Raw genomic sequence first — 25,248 nt, 5'->3', positions numbered from 1 at the left:
CAAAAACTTTGCATAAATTATATCTTATTGATAATGAACAAAATGAAATGTATTGATAACAGCAATTAAGACCTTTATTTAAATATATTTTAAAATCTTTTATTCAAAACTTTCATACATGTTATTGATAAGGAATTATTCTATGGAAACGATGAAAAATCATTTCTCATTTTCCCCCTACGCACTTTCCTACAAAACCAGATAGATTGGCTGCTCCTGAAGTCGATAACAATATGATCCATAAATCTCTGATGGGTTAATTCATCAATCCACTTGAAAAATTTCTTACCATCCTTAACTTGACTGCTGGATCCAAACTTCTTGATAAAGGAACCTGTCTTGTCATATTTCATAATCCTGGAGTTACAGTACCTGAAATAGCAATCAAAGTACTGGGAGAACTAACAGAGGCAATTTTACATCCCATTTGAAAATGTTTACTTGTATATAAATGTCACCAGCCGTAAGTGAAGCATTACAAATTTGGACCTATGCATGACACTTGAGGCCAACAAGAGTACCGTAAATGATACATAATAGGTTATATAGGGTTTTTTTCATTATAAGGTGTTTGTTTTGTGACATTGATTAGCAAACATGACAAAAACTGCCGTGAGTTGTAGAACTTTACTTAGGGTGGTATGTCATATCTTGAAACGGAATGGAAAAATGGACAGACAACACTATACTTTAATACATCCTGTAAAACAACTAATGTATAAAAAAATTAATTAATGCTTGCATTATAAGAATGTTTAATAATCTACAATAAACACACAATTTAAGATAAAAGAACTTTACTTAAGGTAGTATCAGCCATCATCAAGCTGTGATTTACTTTCTTTTGCATCATATGAATAAAAGTTCTAGCTTAAAAATTGTCACAGCAGGTCGATAGATAGAATTCTGTGTGGGAAATATTTCTCCCAAATTAACCAAGTTTAACAACATGTAAATATTTCATACATCAGAGAAAATTAGGAAATTGTTAAAAATCAAAATCCTTGCAATATGCACGTCTTCAAGTTTCCCTAGCTTTACAACTGTGCAAGGAGTTGAGGACAAACCATGCACTCACATTATATTTCCTCAAAACTGAGTTTAATAACATGTAATTTTCTCAAAATTTGAAGAAAATCAAAATCCTTGCCACATGCACATCTTCAATAGCAATACAAAAACTCTGTAAAATAAGGTCCTCATTTGAAAATTGTGGAAGGAGTTAGACGGACAAATTATGTACCCTCCAAATAACATTAATTTTCAAATGTAGTGGCTGAACTCCAGCAAGAGGGGTAGAAATAGATAAAAATTTCAGCATGATCTAAAGTGAACCACAAAGAAGCTACATGCAAGTTTCAGCTTGTGACAGAGAAAAGAAAACAGAAAACCCCGAACAGACGGATGTACAGATATAATACACCTCGTCTAAAGATGAGTGTATAAAAACTGAGGGATCTCTATAAGGTGCCAATATCTACCGTGAAATTGGATCTCTGTTTTTTAGGGTTAGATTCTCTAAGAGACATGATACTGTATTTTTCACTGTTGTATGTCTGGTGAACATTTACTACATATTTTAAAGATCTTTGGTTTGATGCTGCCACTGGGAATGGAATGCAAGATTTGCAGGTTAAGACTGGTCCCCAGATGTTATAATAATACCAAGATAAATGCACACTCAAGTTGTCATCATTACTTGATATATATACAATAAATTCATAATTAATATTTTATCTATCCGTATATATACAAATAAATATAATGATATTTGACAGATAATTCTGACTCCCATGTTTAGAAAGAAAAAAGGTTTTTACCCATCACTGACAAAGAATTCCCCTGACGACAAGACAGCCACATCGGTCGGCTTACAGAACTGGTTGTTTCCACTCCCTGGCTGGAACTTCTGGCCCAGGACCAAATCAGTTTGTGTGCTGCCTGCCGGGAACCTCATTATCTATTAATCACAAACATAATTATGCCCAACCTGTCTCGTTCATTCAGATCCTCTATGATTTTTTATTTCTGTTATTGAATCTGGACAGAGTAATACTTAGAGAACTGTTCTTAATTTGGAATCTGCGCTTCTGTATGTGTTTTCAAGAGACATCAAGCTATGATGTCACAATTATTCCAATGAACAGAGAAGTGTTAGGCCCATTTGACCTAGATGCAGATATGACCTTTATGTACTTTGTTATACACTAACCTGATGAAGTCCAACATCCGTCACCCAGACATTCATTTTATCATCCACAGTAATTCCATGAGGCATAAAGAACCTAAAAAACATCAAATCTTATTTTCATCTGTAAATGCAAAGATATGTACATGTCTTTTTAATCAAGAAGTTTGTGCAACATATCACTTCGAGCACCAGAATTGTTTTCTGTAAACATATGTGTACATTTTACACCTCAAACCTACATGTTTTTGCCAAACTGCCTGATGACCTGACCTGCCTTGTCGTATACTACAATACAGTTAGCTTGGATTGGCCTGTTCTGCTGTTGAAATACATTCTGGTAGTTGAATGATCTACAAAATAATGACACTACTAGGATACCTCTCCACATAAAAATAAAAATACATGATGCAGATCTAGGTTTGCATGCTTGAAATCAAAAGCTATAACACTGTCAATTGCAATTCCAAAATAAGGCACATTAACCCACTTTTGGTTTGTGACACACCTTTCCCCTAAAGATGCATCAGCTGACCATGTTTGATGGTCCTAGGCCTCACAGTGTGAAAGATATGATCCGTACACAATTTGAGCATGTATATCCTTTTATATAAAATTCCAGAAGGACACAGTGATCTTTTATTGGTTCACAATGCACCTTCCCTCAAAGAAAAATAAACTAAACTGACTAAGTTTGATGGTCCTAGGCCTCACAGTGTGCAAGATATGATCCAGACATGATTTGTGTATGTATAACCATAAAATTCCAAAGTGAGGCCACGGTGAACCCGGACTCAAAAAATCTAACAGACGGACAGGAAAGTCCATACCATAATACAACCCATCATAAAATACCGTATATACTCGCCTATAAGTCGGATATTTGGGAGTCAATTTTTGGTCCAAAACTCTATGTCCGACTTATAGGCGCGTCCTAAGAAGATTGGTATTTTTCTAGGCGGCATAATGTAGTGTTTTTTAAACAACTCCGACGATTATCATGGACTACCACACACATGATTATTGTTCACTAATATCTGGACATCTTGTACTGTTTATGTATTTTAAAATTATGTATAAAGTACAAGTATTTACATATTTTTATCTTGTTAAAAATTATTTACACACCATTAACTAATACTTTCAATTCAACTAATCTATCGTTTATCGGTAAAATTGAATTACGAACCCGATTTAATATTGAAATATTCATATGTATACCAGCTGAAATATATTTCATAAAAGATTGAATATTGTTAGCAGATAATTTAGATCATCATTCTTGACTCTTAAAAACTCTATTGTTGATACATTGAATTATACCAGAACCCCACAATAACCATGAGGCTTGTGCCACTAAGTAAACACGGTGTCAGGTACTGGTAATATAGGAGACCATAATTGCGTAGGTAATCAAGGGATCATTGTCCATAATAGATCAAGGGTTGCTTTTAAACCCCAAATAGATATGGCTTGGATATTGAGCACCTCATAATTATTAATTTCTCAAAATATTTTTGAAACATAGGTAAAAACACTAGAGAATTGACTTGAAATTGTCAACTGATTCTGACAAAAATTTGTACCGATTTATAAGCGGGTCAATGGCAAATTCCTACAAAATAACCTTAAAAAATACAACCGACTTATAGGCGAGTATATACGGTAGGTACAGATATAAAATTCCAATGTTATTTATTACAATTGTTTTGATTTGACAAAAATAAAGCTAAATGAGAATTTACACATCAATAAATCCAAATAAACGCACCCGAAAACAAATAACATAGTGCGGGGAAACTATTAAAATTTTTGAAATTGATAATACAGGGAACAAATTGGAATTATAAGAATCAAAGATTGTTTTTGAAGAATTTATTGATGGGTAAACTCTGTACATTTTACTCACAAACTTAACATAAAAATGCTTTGCACTTTTATTCAGTTTGTGAGTAAAATGTCCAGAGTTTACACATTGATAAATTCTTCAAAAAGAATGTTTAATCCAATAATAAAAGAAATATCACAGTATTGATTCAATTTCTGTGCTTTCTAGAGTTTCATTTTATGCGACTTACAGGCCATTCCATACTCTTCCCCCTCTGTGGAATACATAAACATTGCCCAGCTTGTCTGTGGCGACTCCGCCCACTTGACCTATCACAACATCTGACCCTGGGGTCGGGCTACCTACAGATCCTCCGAAGTCCGACTCAAAGTCCATCAGGTGTGTCACTGTGGAAAATCAATGGAATCAAATTGTTAAAGATGGTACACTAAATGATGACCGAGAAAAAGGATAACAATGAGCCAAAATTACATGCTCGAAATCTTACAAAGAAAACACATACGAAAAAATGTTTAAAGTAAACAAAACACAAGGACCACAAATTGTACAAAATATATAATGTAAGCAACAACATCCAAGTCAATAATTCATTAATCAAATTTCAATTTAATTGTTAAATAAAGAAAATGACAGATTACAATAAAAATTGGTCAATCAAGATCAAATGATCCAAAGCAGTTCATGCAGAGAACCATAATGAGGAGAGCTCTAATTTACATTAAATAAAGCATTACTTTAAAGTGAACCATTTAGAGAAAAACCAAAGATCATCAACTACGACATTCTATGAATTGTCTGCACAATGCACATATAACAATAACAAAAAAATCTCATTTTTAACATTGTAAAAAAATCACCTCAAAAAACATTTTAAAAAAATTATCTGAATTGTGGATAACTATTTTCCATTTACACTTGTAGGCACACTAATGGTTTCACACTATTCTTCATGAAAATTGAACCTCATTAAAGAGAAGCCTGGAGTTCTTCAGAGATGACCATTGTCAGTACATATTCTTTGACAGGAATTACAAAAATTATCAATATCAAAATGATACAGTGAAAATTTAATTAACACAAAAGAAAAAAACAATACAGTAAAGAATATACAAAAAACATCATCTGAATAAGTCATGCAAAATTACCAGTATACATGAATTCAAGTAGTTTGTACAGAAGAGTAGATCAGATGAGAATCAACTAGAAACTGTTGCCTCCACCACAGAGAGCAGTCTCTATCATCATATACTAATTCTAAATTCCTTTATTTCAAATTAAACATGATGTGTTTAACTGGATTCTCTAGTAACAGAGGTCACATCCTTCGACTCTTAACTCAGGGCAATCTCGAGCAAATTTTTCATAAGACTAACCAATGTGGAAAATATGAACATTTAAATCCAAACTATTTTCAAGTTACTGCTGAGAAACCAAGTATCTATTTTTAGTTTTTTTTTAAAAAGGCCACATCTTTCACCCAGTGTCCCTAGGGGAAGTCATGAAACCTCCATCTCTTACAGTTCAAAACTTACAGACACACTGTTAAAGGGGTAGGCATAAGGGCAAAAGGCATAAGGACAAAAGGCAGAAAGATGGAAAGACAAAAAGACAAAGACAAAAAGACAGATCAAACTATCCCTCCCAATCTTTGATCTCAGGGCATAAAAAGGAGTTGTTATAGAAACTTAACTGTTTTACAATGAATATAACTGGTTTGTATGTATGTTGTTTCTACATCTTCACTTCATGTAGAGATGTCACCTGCTGAGGGTGCTGAGGGTGTGACAGTAAGGTTCTATGTGCCACACTTTGACCTATGCAGGGTGCTGAGGGTGTGATAGTAAGGTTCTATGTGCCACACTTTGACCTATGCAGGGTGCTGAGGGTCTGACAGTAAGGTTCTATGTCCCACACTTTGACCTATGCAGGGTGCTGAGGGTGTGACAGTAAGGTTCTATGCGCCACACTTTGACCTATGCAGGGTGCTGAGGGTGTGACAGTAAGGTTCTATGCGCCACACTTTGACCTATGCAGGGTGCTGAGGGTGTGACAGTAAGGTTCTATAATGTGACAAAGCCTACTGTGAAACTGGATCTCTGGTTTTTAAGGTCATATCCAAAAGACATGTGACTTGAGCCGGGTGTATATAAATGCATGTTGTCTTTAAAGGTGTAATCTGCATATATTATGTATACAAATGCAACTTCTATAAACACACTGTTGTGTGTGTGTAATATCTTAATAAATATTATTTTACCATGTACATATAAAGCTGAAATTAGCATATTAATGCCTAATCTGTATATAATATATTAATGTTATCTGTATATAATATATAAATGTAATCTGTATAATATATTAACGCAATTTACTGTATATTAATTTACAAATGTCAAATGCATATACAGGCTACTCCACTTAAATTTAAATTGATTATATTGAACTATCCGTTATATTGAAGTCACTAATATTGAACTGTTATATTTAACTTGCTTACATTGAACTATCTGTTATACTGAAGTACAAATAAATCCCCAGTTAACATTATTTATATAGTTCAACATTGCTTATATTGAACTTTAGACATAATAAACAATTCAGGTCGGTCCCTATATTTGGAGTAGACTCTAATATAATATAAGTGTATCTGTATACAATATATCTATGTAATATTTGTATGTAGATACATCAAGATTTCCATGTGTTGATGTGTCTATGATTTTGGAGAGAGCTATGAAATAATTAGATGTTTAGTAATACACTGGGTGGGATGGACACACAGACTCCAGTTACATCTGGTCTGTCTCACAGCCAATCAAAACTCTCCTTACATCTCAAGATGTCTGAACTTACTGCCATTTTATCATGTCTGTTCCATCAAGACTGACCCTATAATTACACAGTGCTGAAGAAGGAACAAATGTTGTTGTCATGCCTGAGTGCTCCACTGTCACACATGATTGATGATCAGTGCCTAGAGGGGTCATTCGGCCTGAGGGTTTGTGTAATATGTTATCTATAATTATATAAAGCACAGGAGTTTTTGTACTCATGGATCTCATAACCTCCAAAAAAAACCCCAAAGAAGTCTAGCCATACACTGGAATCAATCTAATACAGAGAATGGTACACAGAGTACAAGCAAGAAATTTATTGTAATGGATATTTTTTCTAATTTTTCTAATTAAGGTGTTTCTTCACATAACAGGTAAATGTCATGACATGCTTGTTAACTGACAGCTCTAGATAAGTTTCCATTCGATAAAGCATGGAGACAATTTTTATCTTTTTGTTTTTTAAACTAATTACTGTAGTAGCATTGCAGTTGATAAGAACACTGTGACATTGAAACAGAAATTATTTAGCAATTCATGCCATCCTCTTTAGAGACATCTATCATTAAAGAATATTGCGGCAAACACACTTTTTAATCTCCTATACATCTACGACTCTTACTGAGCAAAACATTTATTGATAGTAAGACAAAAAAAGAGTGGACTAAAATAGGGAAAAGGGGACAGAAATAAGTAGAGTTCTGAAGTAGATAAAACAACAAGGACAGGGAATACCTAATCCCATTCATAATCTTTAAATTGATTGAAAGAACTTTTGTAACCATTGACCTCAATCCTTTTCTTAGCAAACAATCAAAACATGAGAAAATTGTAGACTGATTCCAACATTTTCAAAAATTAGCAGCAAAACTGCAAGCAGGTCCTTGAAGCGTTCTGATCTGATATACATGTACTGCCTCAATAACTGTTATAACTATAGACTTACACACAACATCAAATCAAAATAAAGAAAAGATAAACCAGGAATATAAATGGAGAACAAGAAAGAAATGAGAAAAGTAAAGTCTTCACTGACAACACCAGGGGTACAGAGAAGTACAGATATACTAAAAGCTTTAGACAACACTGACATCTATCTTACTGTGCGGTTTAGTCGGAGGTCTGGCTTGTGTAGTCTGACCTGGGGTCAGGACAGGGGGGTCTACTGTAGATTGACTTTTCTCTAAACTAACAGCGTAGGCCTCCTTAAACATTGTGTTGTCAGGTTTGTAAGAACTTTCCTGCTTTCTATTTGATTGTTGTAGTCCTCCTAGTCCTCCATTCCGATTCCTATTTGATTGTCGTGGACCTCCATTCCGGTTCCTATTGTTGGGTTGGTAGGGATTATTCTGCTTCCTATTTGATTGTTGCGGACCTCTCACCCTGTTCCTGTTTCGGTTAAACACCCGACCTTCACCTTTGTTATTATGGTCTGACCTCGAGTTGGCTGGATAACGACCATCTCTACCCACACCTTGGTTCCGACTTAAATCAGAGTCATAGTAATCATCGTAATCCTGCTGGTTGTATCCTTGGCGACCATAACTGTGCTGGGGGTACTTTTTCCTCCCTCTCTGACTCTCCACCTCACTGTAAAACTCTGGATAATCCGCTTCATAATCCGGCGGATACACACCCGGCCCCTCCCTCTCCTGCCGTGTGAAATCCCAGGGAATCTCATTAGATAAATACACCTGATCATTACCTGTTTCTGGTTTCCCGGTTGTTGGCCATGGTTTCCTGGTTGTGGGCCATGGTCCCGGCTTTTGTGTGGGAGCCATTGTGGACATCTTGGTAACTGGATTGGGTTTGGCCGTGTGACCTTCAGGATCCCCCATGTGACCGCTCGGACCGTGGGCAACCATCTCCAGTAGCGGGTTAGGAGGGAGCGGCTGATAGGAGTCAGCTGGCAGTTTCTGGGCCAGAGACGGAATGTTGTTACCTGCACAGGAATGATACTGAAGTCGTGTGTTCCTATCAGCGTAGTACATTATGTAAAAGTTACACATCTCATCATTGTGTGTGGCCCTGCAGAAAAGCAATACAGTTAATCAGATTAATCAAATTTTTAACGTCTTCACGGATCTTACAAACCCACAACAAATGAGCAATAATTGCTTAGACTTGACTTACCCAATAAATGTTGTTCGACTTCTTCCTGTTGAATTATACGTACAACGACCAACCTAAACAAAACAGACAGAGAATTTATCAAGTAACCTTTCTAAATGTCTATTGAACATATGAACCTTACCAAGTAGTCATCTTCCCGAGTGACTATTCTAACTTATTAGACAAAGAACCTTACCAAGTAGTCATCTTCCCGAGTGACTATTCTATATATACAATCTTACCTAATACACATGTGGTCGTTTTTCTAATTGACTATTCTAAGTAAACAATCTTACCTAATATACCTGTAGTCATCTTTCTCATTGACTATTCTAAATATATAATCTTACCTAATACACGTGGTCGTTTTTCTAATTGACTATTCTAAATAGACAGTCAGTCTTACCAAGTTGCCATCTTTCTGAATGACTATTCTGAATACAGTCTTAACAAGTAGTCATATTTTTTATGAATAACTATTGCAAATATACATGTACAGTCAGTCTCACCAAGTAGTCGTCTTTTTGATGAATAACTATTGCAAATATACAGTCAGTCTCACCAAGTAGTCGTCTTTTTGAATGACTATATTTTTCTCAACTGGATAGAATGCCTGGGGCCACTGGGGATTCCCCTTGCCGATCAGGTTATATGTATTGTTGACCTGGTAACCCGATATCACTGTTCCTGCAACACGTAAAGGGTCTCAATAAAACAACATTGTATGTACCTCTCACAATAAAATAATACAGCAAAAAATCAAATTGCAAGCCCACTAGGTTCTTTAGCATTTCTCAAGATTTTATTTAAGTAAATGTAATTTGGTGGAAAAATTTTCTCCAGTCTTATGACATTAAATCTGCTTCAGTTCATACACATTGCTAATTGAAATTTTATTCCACAATATTAAATGCAAAATCAACTTAAAAGTCATTATCCTATGGATTCTTCCCTGTATATTGGTGTCTGAGCAAACCTACAGAAAAACCTCACCTAAACTGTGTGCATGTGTTCTGAACCCAAAAGGATAGATCGGTCCACTGGCTTTAAATTGACAAGATATGTCAGCAAATTGATCTAGAGGCAAACAAACAACAGATCATGTCTCTCATAATATAGAATTATCGACAGGAAAATAAACATCATATCATTGTTGAAATAGACTTAGTTAGTCAATAATTTCACAATCCGTAAGCTCCGAAGCAAAACATAATAAACATGAAAGAAATGTTGACAGTTTATAAAAAGCTAGTAAATAAGTTTCAAAATCTACATTGATACTCCATAAATCAGGATCCCACTGTTAAGCTACAGTTCAGGATCTTTTAACATAATTCAGGATCCCACTTTTAATAAAATTATGGATCCCACAGGATCCATAGTTAATATAATTCATAGTCCAACAGTTAATATAATTCATAGTCCAACTGTTAATATAATTCAGGATCTCATAGCTAACATAATTTAGAACCCACTGTTAATATAACTCAGAACCCACTGTTAATATAACTCAGAACCCACTGTTAATATAATTCAGAACCCACTGTTAATATAATTCAGACCCCACTGTTAATATAACTCAGAACCCACTGTTAATATAACTCAGAACCCACTGTTAATATCATTCAGGATCTCACTGTTAATATAATTCAGAACCCACTGTTGATATAATTCAGAACCCACTGTTAATATAACTCAGAACCCACTGTTAATATAACTCAAAACCCACTGTTAATATAACTCAGAACCCACTGTTAATATAACTCTGAACCCACTGTTAATATAACTCAGAACCCACTGTTAATATAATTCTAGCTATAATTCAGGATCCCATTGTTAAGCTATATTTCTGGATCCCATTGTTAAGCTATATTTCTGGATCCCATTGTTAAGCTATAATTCAGGATCCCACTGTTAAGCTATAATTCAGGATCCCACTGTTAAGCTATAATTCAGGATCCCATTGTTAAGCTATAATTCAGGATCCCATTGTTAAGCTATATTTCTGGATCCCATTGTTAAGCTATAATTCAGGATCCCACTGTTAAGCTATAATTCAGGATCCCACTGTTAAGTTATAATTCAGGATCCCATTGTTAAGCTATATTTCAGGATCCCACTGTTAAGCTATAATTCAGGATCCTGCTATGAACAGATCACACTTACTGACACTGTTGCCTGGGATTCTCACAGAGTAAGCCAATAGCAGATAAATACCGGCCTCATACCGCTGTCTACAATACAAACGGGACAAGGTTCAACTCAGAAACAACCTTGACTAGATATTGAAACATGCTTCATTTTATTTACCATAGAACACATTTACTTGGAAAGAACATCAGAATATGTGTTTTGACAACTTAGGATCAATTTTGTGGCACTTGTAATATGAACGCCACAAACCCCATAGACCATCAGTCTGACTCAATTGTTTATCTGTTATGTCTGTAGTAGAGATTATGATATACAGAGCTATGGATAAATAAATCTGTCTTATATCGCTAGACTTCATTATCGAGTTATGACCCAGTCAGAGTGACTGAATGTTAATACCCAAGCAAATGAACATGAAAACATGGGAACATAAATTTGATTGGTTCATTTATGTGACTTGAAGCCTTTACCTGAGTGAGGTCATCGAGAGCCGTATTCCAGAAGTGTCTAATGATCCCACTAAAATCAAACACAGCATCAAAATCACAACAGAGACCTCTATCTGTGAAACTTTATCATTGAGTAATGATGTATATTATCTAATATCTAGTAATGGGCACACCGTGAAATACAAGATATCACTTTATCACACAGGCATATAATAAAGCATGCTATTTAACTTGACGAGTTTATGTGTGTGCATTTTCTCTGGAAACGTTTTCCCGATCTTCAGTGAATTACAAGGACTGCGTTGTTATGTAGCGAATTCTAGAAACATACTGTACGTACCTGGTAGAGGATTCACATAATGGATCTGAATTACGATGTATTTTATTTGAGTCTGACCACCAACGCGAAATCCCACACCTGTTATCAATAAAAACAATACGTGTCTAAACAAGGTTAACCAGATCATCAACAATCAAGAGTGTACAATTAATGAGTACAAATTAATAGATATAAACACATGTATGTAAGTGTTTCATGACCCATAAACTTTCTATATGTAGCTTACGATCAGACTTGTCAGGTACAAACTCCCCCACACCACCATAATTTTAAGATCATGTATCAAAAGTCTTTGATAATGGCAAAAACAGCAACAATTTGACATATTTAGAAAGTGTCTAAAAATACTGCTAAAACAATTCATTTTTCATGAAAATCACTTTTTCAATGCGGAAGTTTTAGGGAGTCATCATTATTGTGATTGGGACTTAAAATTCAATTTCAGTCCCAAATCACCTCATTACATGAAAACAGAAGTGAGAACTAACGTGAAATATATCAATTTTTATCAAATAAAAACCATGACAAGATTGAATTAGAGACCATTTAACTGCTAGCTTGTTTAATATCAAGCATTAATTTGCTTTTATACATGATAAAAACTTTCAACTACAAGAGAAAGCAACAATCACCAGCATTACCTTTTGGTAACTGGAGAGGCGGGGCATTCTTTGCCCAAGCAAATAGAATCTGTTCTTGTGATTTACATAAACGACCGCAATGCCTGTAAAATTAAATTTCAAAAAAGTTCGACAATTTTAAGTGATACATACAATACATTCAGCATTCTATCCAAATAATAAACTTCATAACAAATACACTTTTTAAATAATACAATCTAACATAGCACAGAACAAGCAATAGAGAAATAGAGAAAATGGAGAAAAAGCATGTGCACAATAGATTACTGATTAAGAGTAAATTTGGGTAATTTCTTAAGGAATTTCCCTCCAGGTTTGGAATCAATAGAAGTTCATGACTTTGTTATATATGTCTATATTCATAACTCAAAACATTTTGAGGTTGACTGAATCTGTGTACTATAGATGTTTGCATTGACATTATATGATAGAAAACAATTATCCCAGTGATATAGAATGGAGTAAATTGGTCGTGTTACAGAGTAAAATCAAGGTGTGAAGCAATTTTGTTAAACATGGGAAAAATCTAGTACTGATATTAAGATAACAAATTATTTTTGTTTTACTGTTGTTTTCATTATCAATGTGAAATGCTGGTTGTGTTCGTAGGTAAAACAAAAATCGAGAACAGGATGTAATAGAGAACAGGATGTAATTTTTCTCATCTACTGAAAATTACACACCCACAATTTTACAATAAACATAGTATAATTTCCCCACTTGTCTTGGCTAAATATACACATATCTAATTTTTTTTAAAAATGGATCATATATCAATGAAGAAGTTATCAAATACATGTAATAGTGAAAATAATGTGTATTACTTATAAAAGAAGTATATAGAAAATATTTCATAGTAAAATCCATACCATAAGTTATATCATCCCAATCAAGTCAATATCAGACCTAGGGTTTAGTCCAAGGTCTGATATGACATTTAATATGAATTTTATCATGTATTATTCTAATTATATACATGTATACTTATTTTCCTGCTTCAATTTTATGATTTTTGATGCATGAATAATGCTTCACTTAACTAATCAATAAACAAATTAATTTTTAACATTGTCTTTAAAAACTTTGTATGATTCTGAAATTAATGTATTGAAATGTTTATACATAAAGATTTTAAGTCATCGTAACAAAAATTTTGTCCATTTCTTTAGCCTTTTGATTCAGGAACTTCATGATCAGCTGATTTTGAATAGTTATTTTAAAATATTATTTCCATGAACAATGAACCCTGAAAATAATCTATTGTTGTCCATTTCACCGCTTGATAATGCTTGAAGTAACTAATGCTTTCAATGTGAGTAGATCTAAGAGCTTTTCTGGAAATCTGATTTTTAATTGATATGCTCGACATACTGCTTCAGGATATGCATTTTTTTGTGTGTGGCAAACTGATACCGTTCATCATGTGATTGTTCCATGCAATACATGTGATCACAACCACATGTTATTACTACATCAACAGCTATGGAACATGACAGAATTATAATACCCGCTGACTAAATCTAATACAACTGGCTCTTACTTTAGAAAAAACATTTGAAAAAAATTTCTCTGTCCTGACAAGATATAGATTTATGCTTATAGTTTGAGTTTCACAGATGGATGGACAGACACTGACCAGTAGTCCTCTGTACTGGCTGGTTCATCACAACCAAACAACAAAATGTGGTGGGCAGTACCCGCATCAGCTAAAGCTTCATATTGCACTGAAATAACAAGAGAACCAGCAATCAGTCAATGTGAGACAGCAGAGATCATTCATTTAGGTAACATGCACTCATTTTCATTTCTCTTTAAAAATCAAAGTATACACAATAAATATGTCAATACTGTAATAGCCTAACTATGCCACTAACAGTCATTGGGTGGTTTTATCGAAATTTGAATCTGTGTTTCATTGTGTTGACCTGGACACATACAAAGGATGGCACACCATTACATAACTACATATAGCTCAACAACACAAGCATGTGGGCATCATATTCACATTCTTAAAGAATAATTGAGTGTAGAAATCTTTAGAGAATTGTTCACTGTCAAGCACAATTTCCTACTAATCTACATACACAGACCATTGTCTGGTCAACAAGCTGTACAATGCTGGAATTCACTCGGATACAATTATTCAGATAACAAAACAGTAACAAAATGACTATCACCAGTCCTGCAATAACTCATGCATATTTATGAACAGGATATTACAAGGAAACCCTATGTGACAATTACTGGACGATAATAACTATTGATCTTGATCACTGCTCGTCTTCTGATGACATTGTGTGAAAAAGCAATGGTTAAAGCTAGCTCAATCTGAGGGGTCCCACGTGTGGGGGGACAGGGGATAAGCAATACTGACTAGAACCTGACATATATGTCATTATCAATAACGGAACCTATCAATAACCCGCACTCCTTATAACCAGTCCTATGTGACAATTTCCCCACATCTTCGCTTGTCAAGGGTTTTAAGTTCACTCTGCTCCCCATTATAAGTTAACACACTTAAAGCCATTCCTCTCAGATGACCACAAGACCACAGATCACAACGGCAGCTCCTTACATGTCAGATGTCAGAGAACACGTACCAGGTTGTAGTCATGTAACTAAAAGATTCATCAGAAAACAGGTGTCATGCTGTAGTCATGGAAAGATCCCCCCAACCCCACTGTATGTATCAAGTGTTAAACCCCACTGTACACATCAAGTGTTAAACCCCACTGTATGTATCAAGTGTTAAACCCCACTGTACACATCAAGTGTTAAACCCCACTGTACACATCAAGTGTTAAACCCCACTGTACACACCAAGTGTTAAACCCCACTGTACACATCAAGTTATAAACCCCACTGTACACATCAAGTGTTAAACCCCACTGTACACATCAAGTGTTAAACCCCACTGTACACATCGTGTTAAACCCCACTGTACACATCAAGTGTTAAACCCCACTGTACACATCAAGTGTTAAACCCCACTGTACAACACCAAGTGTTAAACCCCACTGTACACATCAAGTGTTAAACCCCACTGTACACATCAAGTGTTAAACCCCACTGTACACATCAAGTGTTAAACCCCACTGTACACATCAAGTGTTAAACCCCACTGTACACATCAAGTGTTAAACCCCACTGTATGTATCAAGTGTTAAACCCCACTGTACACACCAAGTGTTAAACCCCACTGTACACACCAAGTGTTAAACCCCACTGTACAACACCAAGTGTTAAACCCCACTGTACACATCAAGTGTCAAACCCCACTGTACACATCAAGTGTTAAACCCCACTGTATGTATCAAGTGTTAAACCCCACTGTATGTATTATAGGATTAAACATTCTTTTTGAAGAATTTATCGATGTGTAAACTCTGGACATTTTACTCACAAACTGAATAAAAGTGCAAAGCACTTTTATGTTAAGTTTGTGAGTAAAATGTCCGGAGTTTACACATTGATAGATTCTTCAAAAAGAATGTTTGATTCTTATAATTCCAATTCATTCACTTTATTAAAGGGACTGATTCACGATTTTACCCAAAATTTTGTTTTTCACTTTTAATGATCAAAATCTACTGTCTAATATGTTTGAAAGATTTCACATGAAAATTAAGGTTATACATCATCACAGAAGCTCATTTTAGAGAGTTTATTATTTGTTTTGTAAACAAAGATTGCGATATGTTATTGTTTACGGAATTTTCAAAAGAAATGGATATCGATCTAAGTATTATTATATCTTTCATGTTTCAAGCATTTTTGGGGTGAAAAGTGTCATCTAAAAGTTAAAATTTGTGACTATGCAAAATTAAGATGCATTATATTACAAAATCAATATTTCACTTGTTTGTTTGTTTACATAAAAAGACTCGAGTCTTTGTTTACATAACACATATTTAAGGCTAAAATATTGCTTTCATTCATGCATTCAGAAGGTCAAAATCTTGGCTGTCAACATTAAATGAGTTATATATCCAATGTTTAACATCAAAAATAAAAAATATTTCTATCAAAAATCCTGAACCAGTCCCTTTAACAATTGCAAAAATTTGAATAGTTTCCCCGCACTATGTTATTTGTTTTCAGGCGTGTATGAATACATCGCATTTTCGGGTTTATTGATGTATAAACTCTTGTTCAGCTTTATTTTTGTCCAATCAAAACAATTGTAATAAATAACATTGGAATTATCAAGTGTTAAACCCCACTGTACACATCAAGTGTTAAACCCCACTGTACACTAGGGGTGTGTATTGCTCAAGATTTCCCGATACGATACGATACAATATTTTCTGATGCGATATCCGATATATTGGATTTACAATGTAGTTAAGCATTTTCTGTAGTAAAATATCAAAATAAAAAAAATGAAGTGGTTTAATTAATATCTTTTATTTCATAACAAAACAAACAATGACAATTAAAGTCTGAGGAAACTCCAATGTCACAATGTAAAAGTGGGGATTAAAGTCTGAGGAATCCCCGATGTGTCACAATGTAAAAGCAAGGATTAAAGTCTGAGAAATCTCCAATGTCACAATGTAAAGTCTGAGGAATCGTGTTCCTGTTAGAAGCCATTTTTAAATTATGAACTTCCATCCCGACTATTAAAAGGGCTATTTTTAAACCCGACATTATATCGTATCGTATCGTTGAAACACCATATCGTATATCGCTGGATAGACGTATACCGGTACATTTCGATATATCGATATAATGATTCACCCCTACTGTACACATCAAGTGTTAAACTCCACTGTATAAAATAATGCTAAGGATAGAATTTAATGCATCATCTCATACAAAGAACAGGTCTCATATACAAAACAGGGGCTAAGCTTTGAAATAAAGGAAAAGAAAAATGGGACTAAAGACAAGAGCTCACACAAAACAGGGGCTAAGTTTTGGAATGCGGGAAAGGGGAAATAGAACCGGAGGGGGTGTCTCATACAAAACAGGGGCTAAGTTTTGGAATACACTGTCAATGTAACCATATACAAATATTTTATCCTGCTAATTGTTAAAGTATTTTTATTTGGGTGAATATCCTTTCTTTAGATTAATGAGTTTACATATATATGGTGTTGACATGTTACCCAAGTTTTCTTTTGAGTATCAGTAATCATCTGATTATGCAATACAAAATACCCACCAACCTACCCTCCAATAAAAAAATCACAGATGAAAAAACAACAACCCACAATTCCCATTTAGCAAGAATTGAAAGTAGAAGTAACTCTATAGATCATTTACATCACCAGTGTTCAAAAATAACTACTGCATAATAATGAATAATGACAGGAGCAATAGATTAGTACAGTAATAAATACGGTCATGATTTGTGAGCATTATCTGTAACGATGAATAAAAACAAGTTATTGATAAAACGAGAACAAATTATTAATGTTTGTGCATTTAAGGAGGAATAATAAACCAGAGAAATTTGATATGGATAAAATATGGAGGATATATACAATAATATTTTTGAATTAAAAACTTTCAAATTTACTTTATTTAGTCACAAATGCAGTTTTAGTTGAAAGTAATTGAATTTTTTTAAAACCCTGCTGGACTCGAAACTGCAATAAACAGATCAGCAATCAACTGAACTACCCAGCTAAGCAATCAAATTTAAAAGGAATACACAAATATTGCAGATATTCATATTTTCATTCATGTTTTATTTAGGAAGTCAGCCATTATGATGATGTAGTACACCACCTTAATGATCATTTATATACATGTCATGTTAATATATAGATTCTAGAATAGTACATGCATCCTTAAACAAGACATGTTTGTAAAATGTATTTCTCTCTTCCCCAAAATCAAAATTCCTGTTTAGACGACAGTGACTTCTTTTTTAAAAGGTAATCTACAAGTGATATCAAATCAATAAATGAAGTTTGATGACTACTTAGAGAAAGGTTCTCGAGTTATTCGTCAAACAGTCATTGCTATAAATATAAATGAAGAAAAAAAACCCCTGTGACCTTTGACCCTTTGCCCTGAAAATTCTTAGCTATGACAAACCTGCTGATGAAGTTTAATGGCCATTGAATGAAGAGTTCTCTAGTTATTAATTGGACAACTACTGTATGCATGTTAAAAGGGCCCCATGACCTTTGGACCTAAAAATTAATAGCGTATCTAATAGACATGACCAACCCCAGCCTATGAAGTTCTATGACCAGTGGACAGAGGGTTCTCTAGTTCAATTGCTATATATGTGTAACAGGAAGGGAGAAAATGCAACGGACCAGATCAGGATTTGAACCCGGGCCCCCTGATTCTCTAGTCAAGTGCTCCACCAACTGAGCTATCTGGCCACCAGCGATTGAATCCGGCCGACTGCTATATTCCTCCCTCCTTAAATGTCTTCACACCTGAAGACATCAACCCAGGATCTTTATCCCCTGGCTGGCATTTTCACCTGTTAGATTCAGGGGCAGGTCTACGGCACCAAATGTAACAGGAAGGGAGAAAATGCAACGAACCAGACCAGGATTCGAACCCGGGCCCCCTGAATTCTCTAGTCAGGCACTCTACCAACTGAGCTATCTGGCCACCGGCGATTGAACCTGATTGACCACTACATTCCTCCCTCCTTAAATGTCTTCACACCTGAAGACATCAACCAAGGATCTTAATCCCCTGGCAGGAATTTTCACCTGTCAGCTCCAGGGGCTGGTCTACGGCACCAAAGAGAAAATGAAACGGACCAGACCGGGATTCGAACCTGGGCCCAGTGTCTCTAGTCAGGTGCTCTACCAACTGAGCTATCTGGCCACTGGTGATCAAATCCGGCTGACCGCTACATATGCAAGTTAGAAAACCCCATGACCTTTAACCTTTTGACCTGAAAATCTGATAGTGGTCATCTACTAGTCATAGCCAACTTGTGTATGAAGTCTGATGTATCACAGTATGTGATTGTCAATCTGAAGAGTTCTAAGGATATTGAGTGGACAACACTTGGTTTATTGACAGATTGACCTACCAATGGGCAGGTGCCATAAACTACCTCTTCTTTAATTTAAAGGGGGCATTAAACATATTTGAAATCTTTGATGATAAATTGAAATAATGTTCCTATCTGTTCTCAGAGTTAAGGCCACAAATCACCATCTCACTGTCTTGATTACGTTCAATTCCTTTGTTTTCTCTAATTCCTTTATACACAGGCCAACAAAATTTCCTAGTATCTAGGTATCCAGGGAATGTGTTCATTTCACAATTCTGTAAAAGTGTTTATAGTTAGTTCCATCCAAACTGGGCCAGTGTGACAAACACAGGTACCAGTTCCCAGCCCTGACATCTCATCAGAACTAACCTGTTCTTCCTCTGGCAGTTTTAAATAACAGTACATTTGTGTACAACAACCACTTACACTTTTATAACTACAAATTATAACATGTAAGTGACCACGTTAAATTATTGTCAGCTACCAAATTCATTTCAAAAGGGGAAGGAAATAACATTAACAGCTTGTATACCCCCTGCCAATTTATCGCCCTCTAAACTTAAAGAAAAAAACCCCCAACATATTGAATTTGTGAATGAATACTGATTTGTGCATATGAAACGAACACTTACCCAATATACTGGTCAATAAATCAGAACACTTACCAATATACTGGTCAATAAATCAGAACACTTACCAATATACTGGTCAATAAATCAAAACACTTACCAATATACTGGTCAATAAATCAAAACACTTACCAATATACTGGTCAGAGACGGGTAGTTTATAACTACTGCACAGGTACTCATCATTCTGAATAAAAGTTGTCATTTTAATACAAACATACAATGTATAAACAAATATATAGTATATACTATTAGATGTGAAAACCCCTACACAGAACATTCACATTTTGACAATGCCTGCTACTATCATTATATAATAAAATGAGAGAGATCTATCAAATGAAAATCTACCATTACTGCTTTCAAATTGCCTTTAATATGAGATTTAACAAATACATGTGACTCTGAATTGAGTGGATTCACTTTTCTTATATATATCCAAAGCTGTTTACCTGAGTAACAGAGGCATTTTTCATTAATAAATCCAATTTTTGTGTCAGAGTTTGTGATTTCACAACAGAACACACAAATAAAATCCAGACCACTAGGGTCAAGGTCACTTTATGATACAGTGTCATGATAACTTGAGGTCAAGGGCAACACATGGGCTCCAATCATGAGAACATCTTCAGCAGAGCCTCACTTACTACAAAAGAAATAATCGAGTTTTGCAAAATTTATAACTTTAAATCACATTCTTGATATACATTTCATAAAATCACACTTGTTAGGCCTCAGAGAAGCATTTTGTACACATCTACAACACCCCCAGAGTTCAAAACTCCACTTATAAAGATAAGAAACATGCAATCTATACCTCAGATACACAAATATTGCACACCTGACGCAATCAAACAAATTCTTTCTGCCAGATCTATGAATATAAATTACAGATAATGTGTCTCTGTCAATTCTCGTGAATATCGTCCAAAACCGAACCAGTACAAATGGACATAGGTGGACACCTCTGAATGGCCAGTGAATGATGACAGCAGATTTTTTTCTCTCTCTCTCGACTAGTACAGCAGATTTTGTTCACGCTCCTGTCCAGTTCGACGGTCATTAATTATGTCCTAGTCCACAGGTATATAATTATTACCTCGATTATTAAATGACAACACTTGAGGTGTTGATGTTATACAGGAAACAATAGGATAGTTTCCTTTCACACGTCAATCTATCAAAAATGAATAATGCACATCGCATGACACGGAAAGTTCAGAATGTTATACGGTGATTTATGCCTGTACGTTTGAAATCATATCAGGTTAAACACTGATCATAAACATGATTCAAAGAATTTGTTTAAATTACTTAATATATTCAAAAAATTATTCATGATTCAAAAAAGTAGGGTGTAAAGAAGAAATATTACACCTAAAGGGACTCCAGACAGATAGATCCTGGCCCATTTTTTTTTTTTGTAAAATAATCTCTGCCCTTGTCTGCCATGGGTTACAAGTGAGTACCATCAATTTAACATGTACTTTGTTGCTATTAATTGGTAATTTAAGATATATTTAACATACTTGAGATAAACATTATTATTAATGACAATTGACATACCTCACCATTTATCTCTTAATTTACAGGCTAAGCGAGTGTGCGGGTGTCTTGCTATGGCATTTATAAAATATGAATAAGCACTGGCCAATCAATGGTTAACAGTATAAAGAATGTCAATCCTGTCGTTATTTCTCACCTCTACACATAGTTCACATCTAAAACATAATAGATACGTGGGTCAGTCAGTTCTTATGGACAGATATCGGATATTGATGTGTGAGACAATGCAAGACTTGGCTGGATTTTATCGAGTTTTCGTAACATTACGATAAAACATTAATTAATGATACATCATACAGAACCAATGTTTTGCTCACAAGATTCCTTATCAATCATTTGATTGTTCTTTTTGTCAAGTGTAGAAATGTATACATGCAAACATTTTTTTTTTTACAACTAAATGGAACTCTGATGGTTTGACATGTCTATCACTAAGGCACAGGGTGGACACTTCCATTGTCAAAGAAGTAAATCATGAGAATTCTACAGTCATGAATGCTCCAGAAGTAAATCATGAGAATTCTACAGTCATGAATGCTCCAGAAGTAAATCATGAGAATTCTACAGTCATGAATGCTCCAGAAGTAAATCATGAGAATTCTACAGTCATGAATGCTCCAGAAGTAAATCATGAGAATTCTACAGTCATGAATGCTCCAGAAGTAAATCATAAGGAATGCTCCAGAAGTAAATCATGAGAATTCTACAGTCATGAATGCTCCAGAAGTAAATCATAAGGAATGCTCCAGAAGTAAATCATGAGAATTCTACAGTCATGAATGCTTCAGAAGTAAATCATAAGGAATGCTCCAGAAGTAAATCATGAGAATTCTACAGTCATGAATGCTCCAGAAGTAAATCATAAGAATTCTACAGTCATGAATGCTCCAGAAGTAAATCATGAGAATTCTACAGTCATGAATGCTCCAGAAGTAAATCATAAGAATTCTACAGTCATGAATGCTCCAGAAGTAAATCATGAGAATTCTACAGTCATGAATGCTCCAGAAGTAAATCATAAGAATTCTACAGTCATGAATGCTCCAGAAATAAATCATGAGAATTCTACAGTCATGAATGCTCCAGAAGTAAATCATAAGAATTCTACAGTCATGAATGCTCCAGAAGTAAATCATGAGAATTCTACAGTCATGAATGCTCCAGAAGTAAATCATGAGAATTCTACAGTCATGAATGCTCCAGAAGTAAATCATAAGAATTCTACAGTCATGAATGCTCCAGAAGTAAATCATGAGAATTCTACAGTCATGAATGCTCCAGAAGTAAATCATGAGAATTCTACAGTCATGAATGCTCCAGAAGTAAATCATGAGAATTCTACAGTCATGAATGCTCCAGAAGTAAATCATGAGAATTCTACAGTCATGAATGCTCCAGAAGTAAATCATGAGAATTCTACAGTCATGAATGCTCCAGAAGTAAATCATGAGAATTCTACAGTCATGAATGCTCCAGAAGTAAATCATGAGAATTCTACAGTCATGAATGCTCCTGAAGGTGTCCACATCCAATGTAACTGAAAAGTTATATAAATTTACCAAAGATTTTTAGCTTTGAAAAATACATGAAAGGTATGCATACATGCGATATCTCTCAAATCAGCTGCTAGGCTCCTGGAATCATGCATTCAAAAAATGTCTCTCATTATGAGTAGAAAATCTCCTAAATCCCCTCATTATGACCAAAACTGAAAATGACAAAAAATAAGCCGGTTCTAAAGAAAACTGAGTCCCTTGTTATTTTGAGATCAGATTAGAGGTTTGTGTTTGTTCATTGTCTGGCTGTTATTTTACAGTAAATACCGTAATTGCTTTAAAAGTACCGTATGCTACTTTTAAATGAATTGTAAAGATTTTAATAAATTTAGTTGCCTAAATCTACCTTTCTTCTTCCACTGACACGTACCTCTGGCCTCCTGTATTGATTCAATGTTAAAAATACAAGACAGCCTAGCTATTACTATGCTGCTGACTAACTAGCAAAATTAGATGCTGGACTATTGAACTGATACACAATAATTATTACAGTTTATTTCCAATATTTTCTACAATCTCTGATATGCATTATATCATGGCTGAGTACAGGTGAAAGTCAATGATGGTCACACATACTAATGACTGGTAATAAATTAAAATCAAATACCAGGGTCATCACAGCACCTTTTGACAGGGACCGTGTCCCTTTTCAATAGGAAAATCATTGTTATTTTTGGATAAATTGGGACAATTGGGTTTATTGTCTTTTCCATCCAAATAAGTTTAAAACAATAACAAAACAATCATTTAAGCATTCATATTTTAGCATTTATATTCATTCAGTTCTTGACTCTATTAATCAATTTTACCTCACCAGTTTATATTGTACAGTATATTTTCAACTTTTAATTGCATTTGGGAAATTTTGCTCATAAAATTGGCAACATTGGAAAAATGTGTCAGTTTTTGTCATTGGGAATGGGTCTGATATTCGGTCATACTCTGGGGGGTAGTGATGACCCTGAACACAGTTTGGGGTTTTCTTTGCCCCCCTCCCCCTTCTAATACTTTTTTCTCTTCAGAGAATAATAATGACATATATTTACTAAATTTCACTACCAAGATGTGATGAATAAATCACTCTTTTGAAAATATACTTATATACTTGAATTATGAGATACATGAGTCAAAATGAAAATATTTAAAAATATTTCAATATTTAAAAATATAAAAGATACACATTTTATGATCACATTGAATGGAAACAATAAAGTAAAACTGTCCTTGCTATCAAATTTCAATGTAAAACTTGGGGTTGAAAATGGCTGTTTTCCTTGCTTCATATGTCGAAAAATGTTGATAAAAAATTTCTATGAAAAGACCTTCAATATCCTGTATTTTGGAGGCTAATCTTAGATTGAATCTAAGACTGTTACAGCATGTCGCACATATAGGTATGAACATCAGATTTTCGCACTGACAAATTTTAAGGAGGCCCTATCTTGATTATTGATATATGCAAGATAGACAATTTTCATGTTTTTAAATGCATTACCGAAAGCATATTTAAATTTTTGACATGAGGTTCAGATACATCCCAATGTGTTGTAGAGCAATCCCAGTGTGTCATTTGAAAAGTCCTTTGACATTATATGTACATTCTTTCTGCAAAGATAATCTTTTTTTAAAATCTGTTTTGCTTCTGTGACATTTGGTTGTTGAAAAAAAAAAAAATTCTGTAAAAATATACAGCTTTCTACTTGTAACTAAAAATCCCAACAGTAAAGGAATGATAAAAAAAAGAATAATACATTATTGAAAAAATAAAACAGTTGAATTCACAAATGAATTCCCTTAATCAATATTTTGCCAATTTAAGTGATGTAATAAATAAGTTAACAGCAAAGATGGCCAAAATGAATATCATAATATAGAATACTGAAAGTTCCAATATAATAAACTCTCTGGCTAACAATAGTAGAAGGGAATGGGAATTACATTTTTTCAC

The 25,248-nt window shown here is 34.5% G+C and overlaps 1 protein-coding gene across 8 annotated transcripts in view; it reads right to left on the bottom strand.

The window, feature by feature from the left end:
• The window catches only part of LOC125652837 (peptidylglycine alpha-amidating monooxygenase-like), a 37,710-nt gene that overhangs the window by 8,979 nt on the left and 3,483 nt on the right, over nt 1–25,248 (bottom strand). For 4 of the 8 annotated variants that reach the window (XM_056166451.1, XM_056166446.1, XM_056166449.1 and 1 more), the window contains 16 exons: nt 20,631–20,824; nt 20,311–20,365; nt 14,204–14,291; nt 12,568–12,650; nt 11,927–12,004; nt 11,608–11,656; nt 11,150–11,217; nt 9,977–10,060; nt 9,546–9,670; nt 9,005–9,057; nt 8,577–8,899; nt 4,267–4,423; nt 2,431–2,541; nt 2,213–2,285; nt 1,821–1,960; nt 290–372 (listed from right to left, as the gene is read on the bottom strand). In XM_056166451.1, coding sequence (XP_056022426.1) covers nt 290–372; nt 1,821–1,960; nt 2,213–2,285; nt 2,431–2,541; nt 4,267–4,423; nt 8,577–8,899; nt 9,005–9,057; nt 9,546–9,670; nt 9,977–10,060; nt 11,150–11,217; nt 11,608–11,656; nt 11,927–12,004; nt 12,568–12,650; nt 14,204–14,291; nt 20,311–20,365; nt 20,631–20,756 — 1,696 coding nt within the window. In that variant the 5' untranslated portion in view covers nt 20,757–20,824. Of the gene's footprint in view, nt 1–289; nt 373–1,820; nt 1,961–2,212; nt 2,286–2,430; nt 2,542–4,266; nt 4,424–7,973; nt 8,900–9,004; nt 9,058–9,545; nt 9,671–9,976; nt 10,061–11,149; nt 11,218–11,607; nt 11,657–11,926; nt 12,005–12,567; nt 12,651–14,203; nt 14,292–20,310; nt 20,366–20,630; nt 20,825–23,346; nt 23,453–25,248 lie in introns of all 8 variants that reach the window. The other 4 variants (XM_056166448.1, XM_056166452.1, XM_056166445.1 and 1 more) reach the window with 2 other exon arrangements.

Source organism: Ostrea edulis, chromosome 5 (genome assembly GCF_947568905.1).
Source record: "Ostrea edulis chromosome 5, xbOstEdul1.1, whole genome shotgun sequence".
Classification (NCBI taxonomy): Eukaryota; Metazoa; Mollusca; class Bivalvia; order Ostreida; family Ostreidae; genus Ostrea; species Ostrea edulis.
Note: the sequence above shows the minus strand (reverse complement) of the source record. Positions and strands in the feature narration are given on the sequence as shown.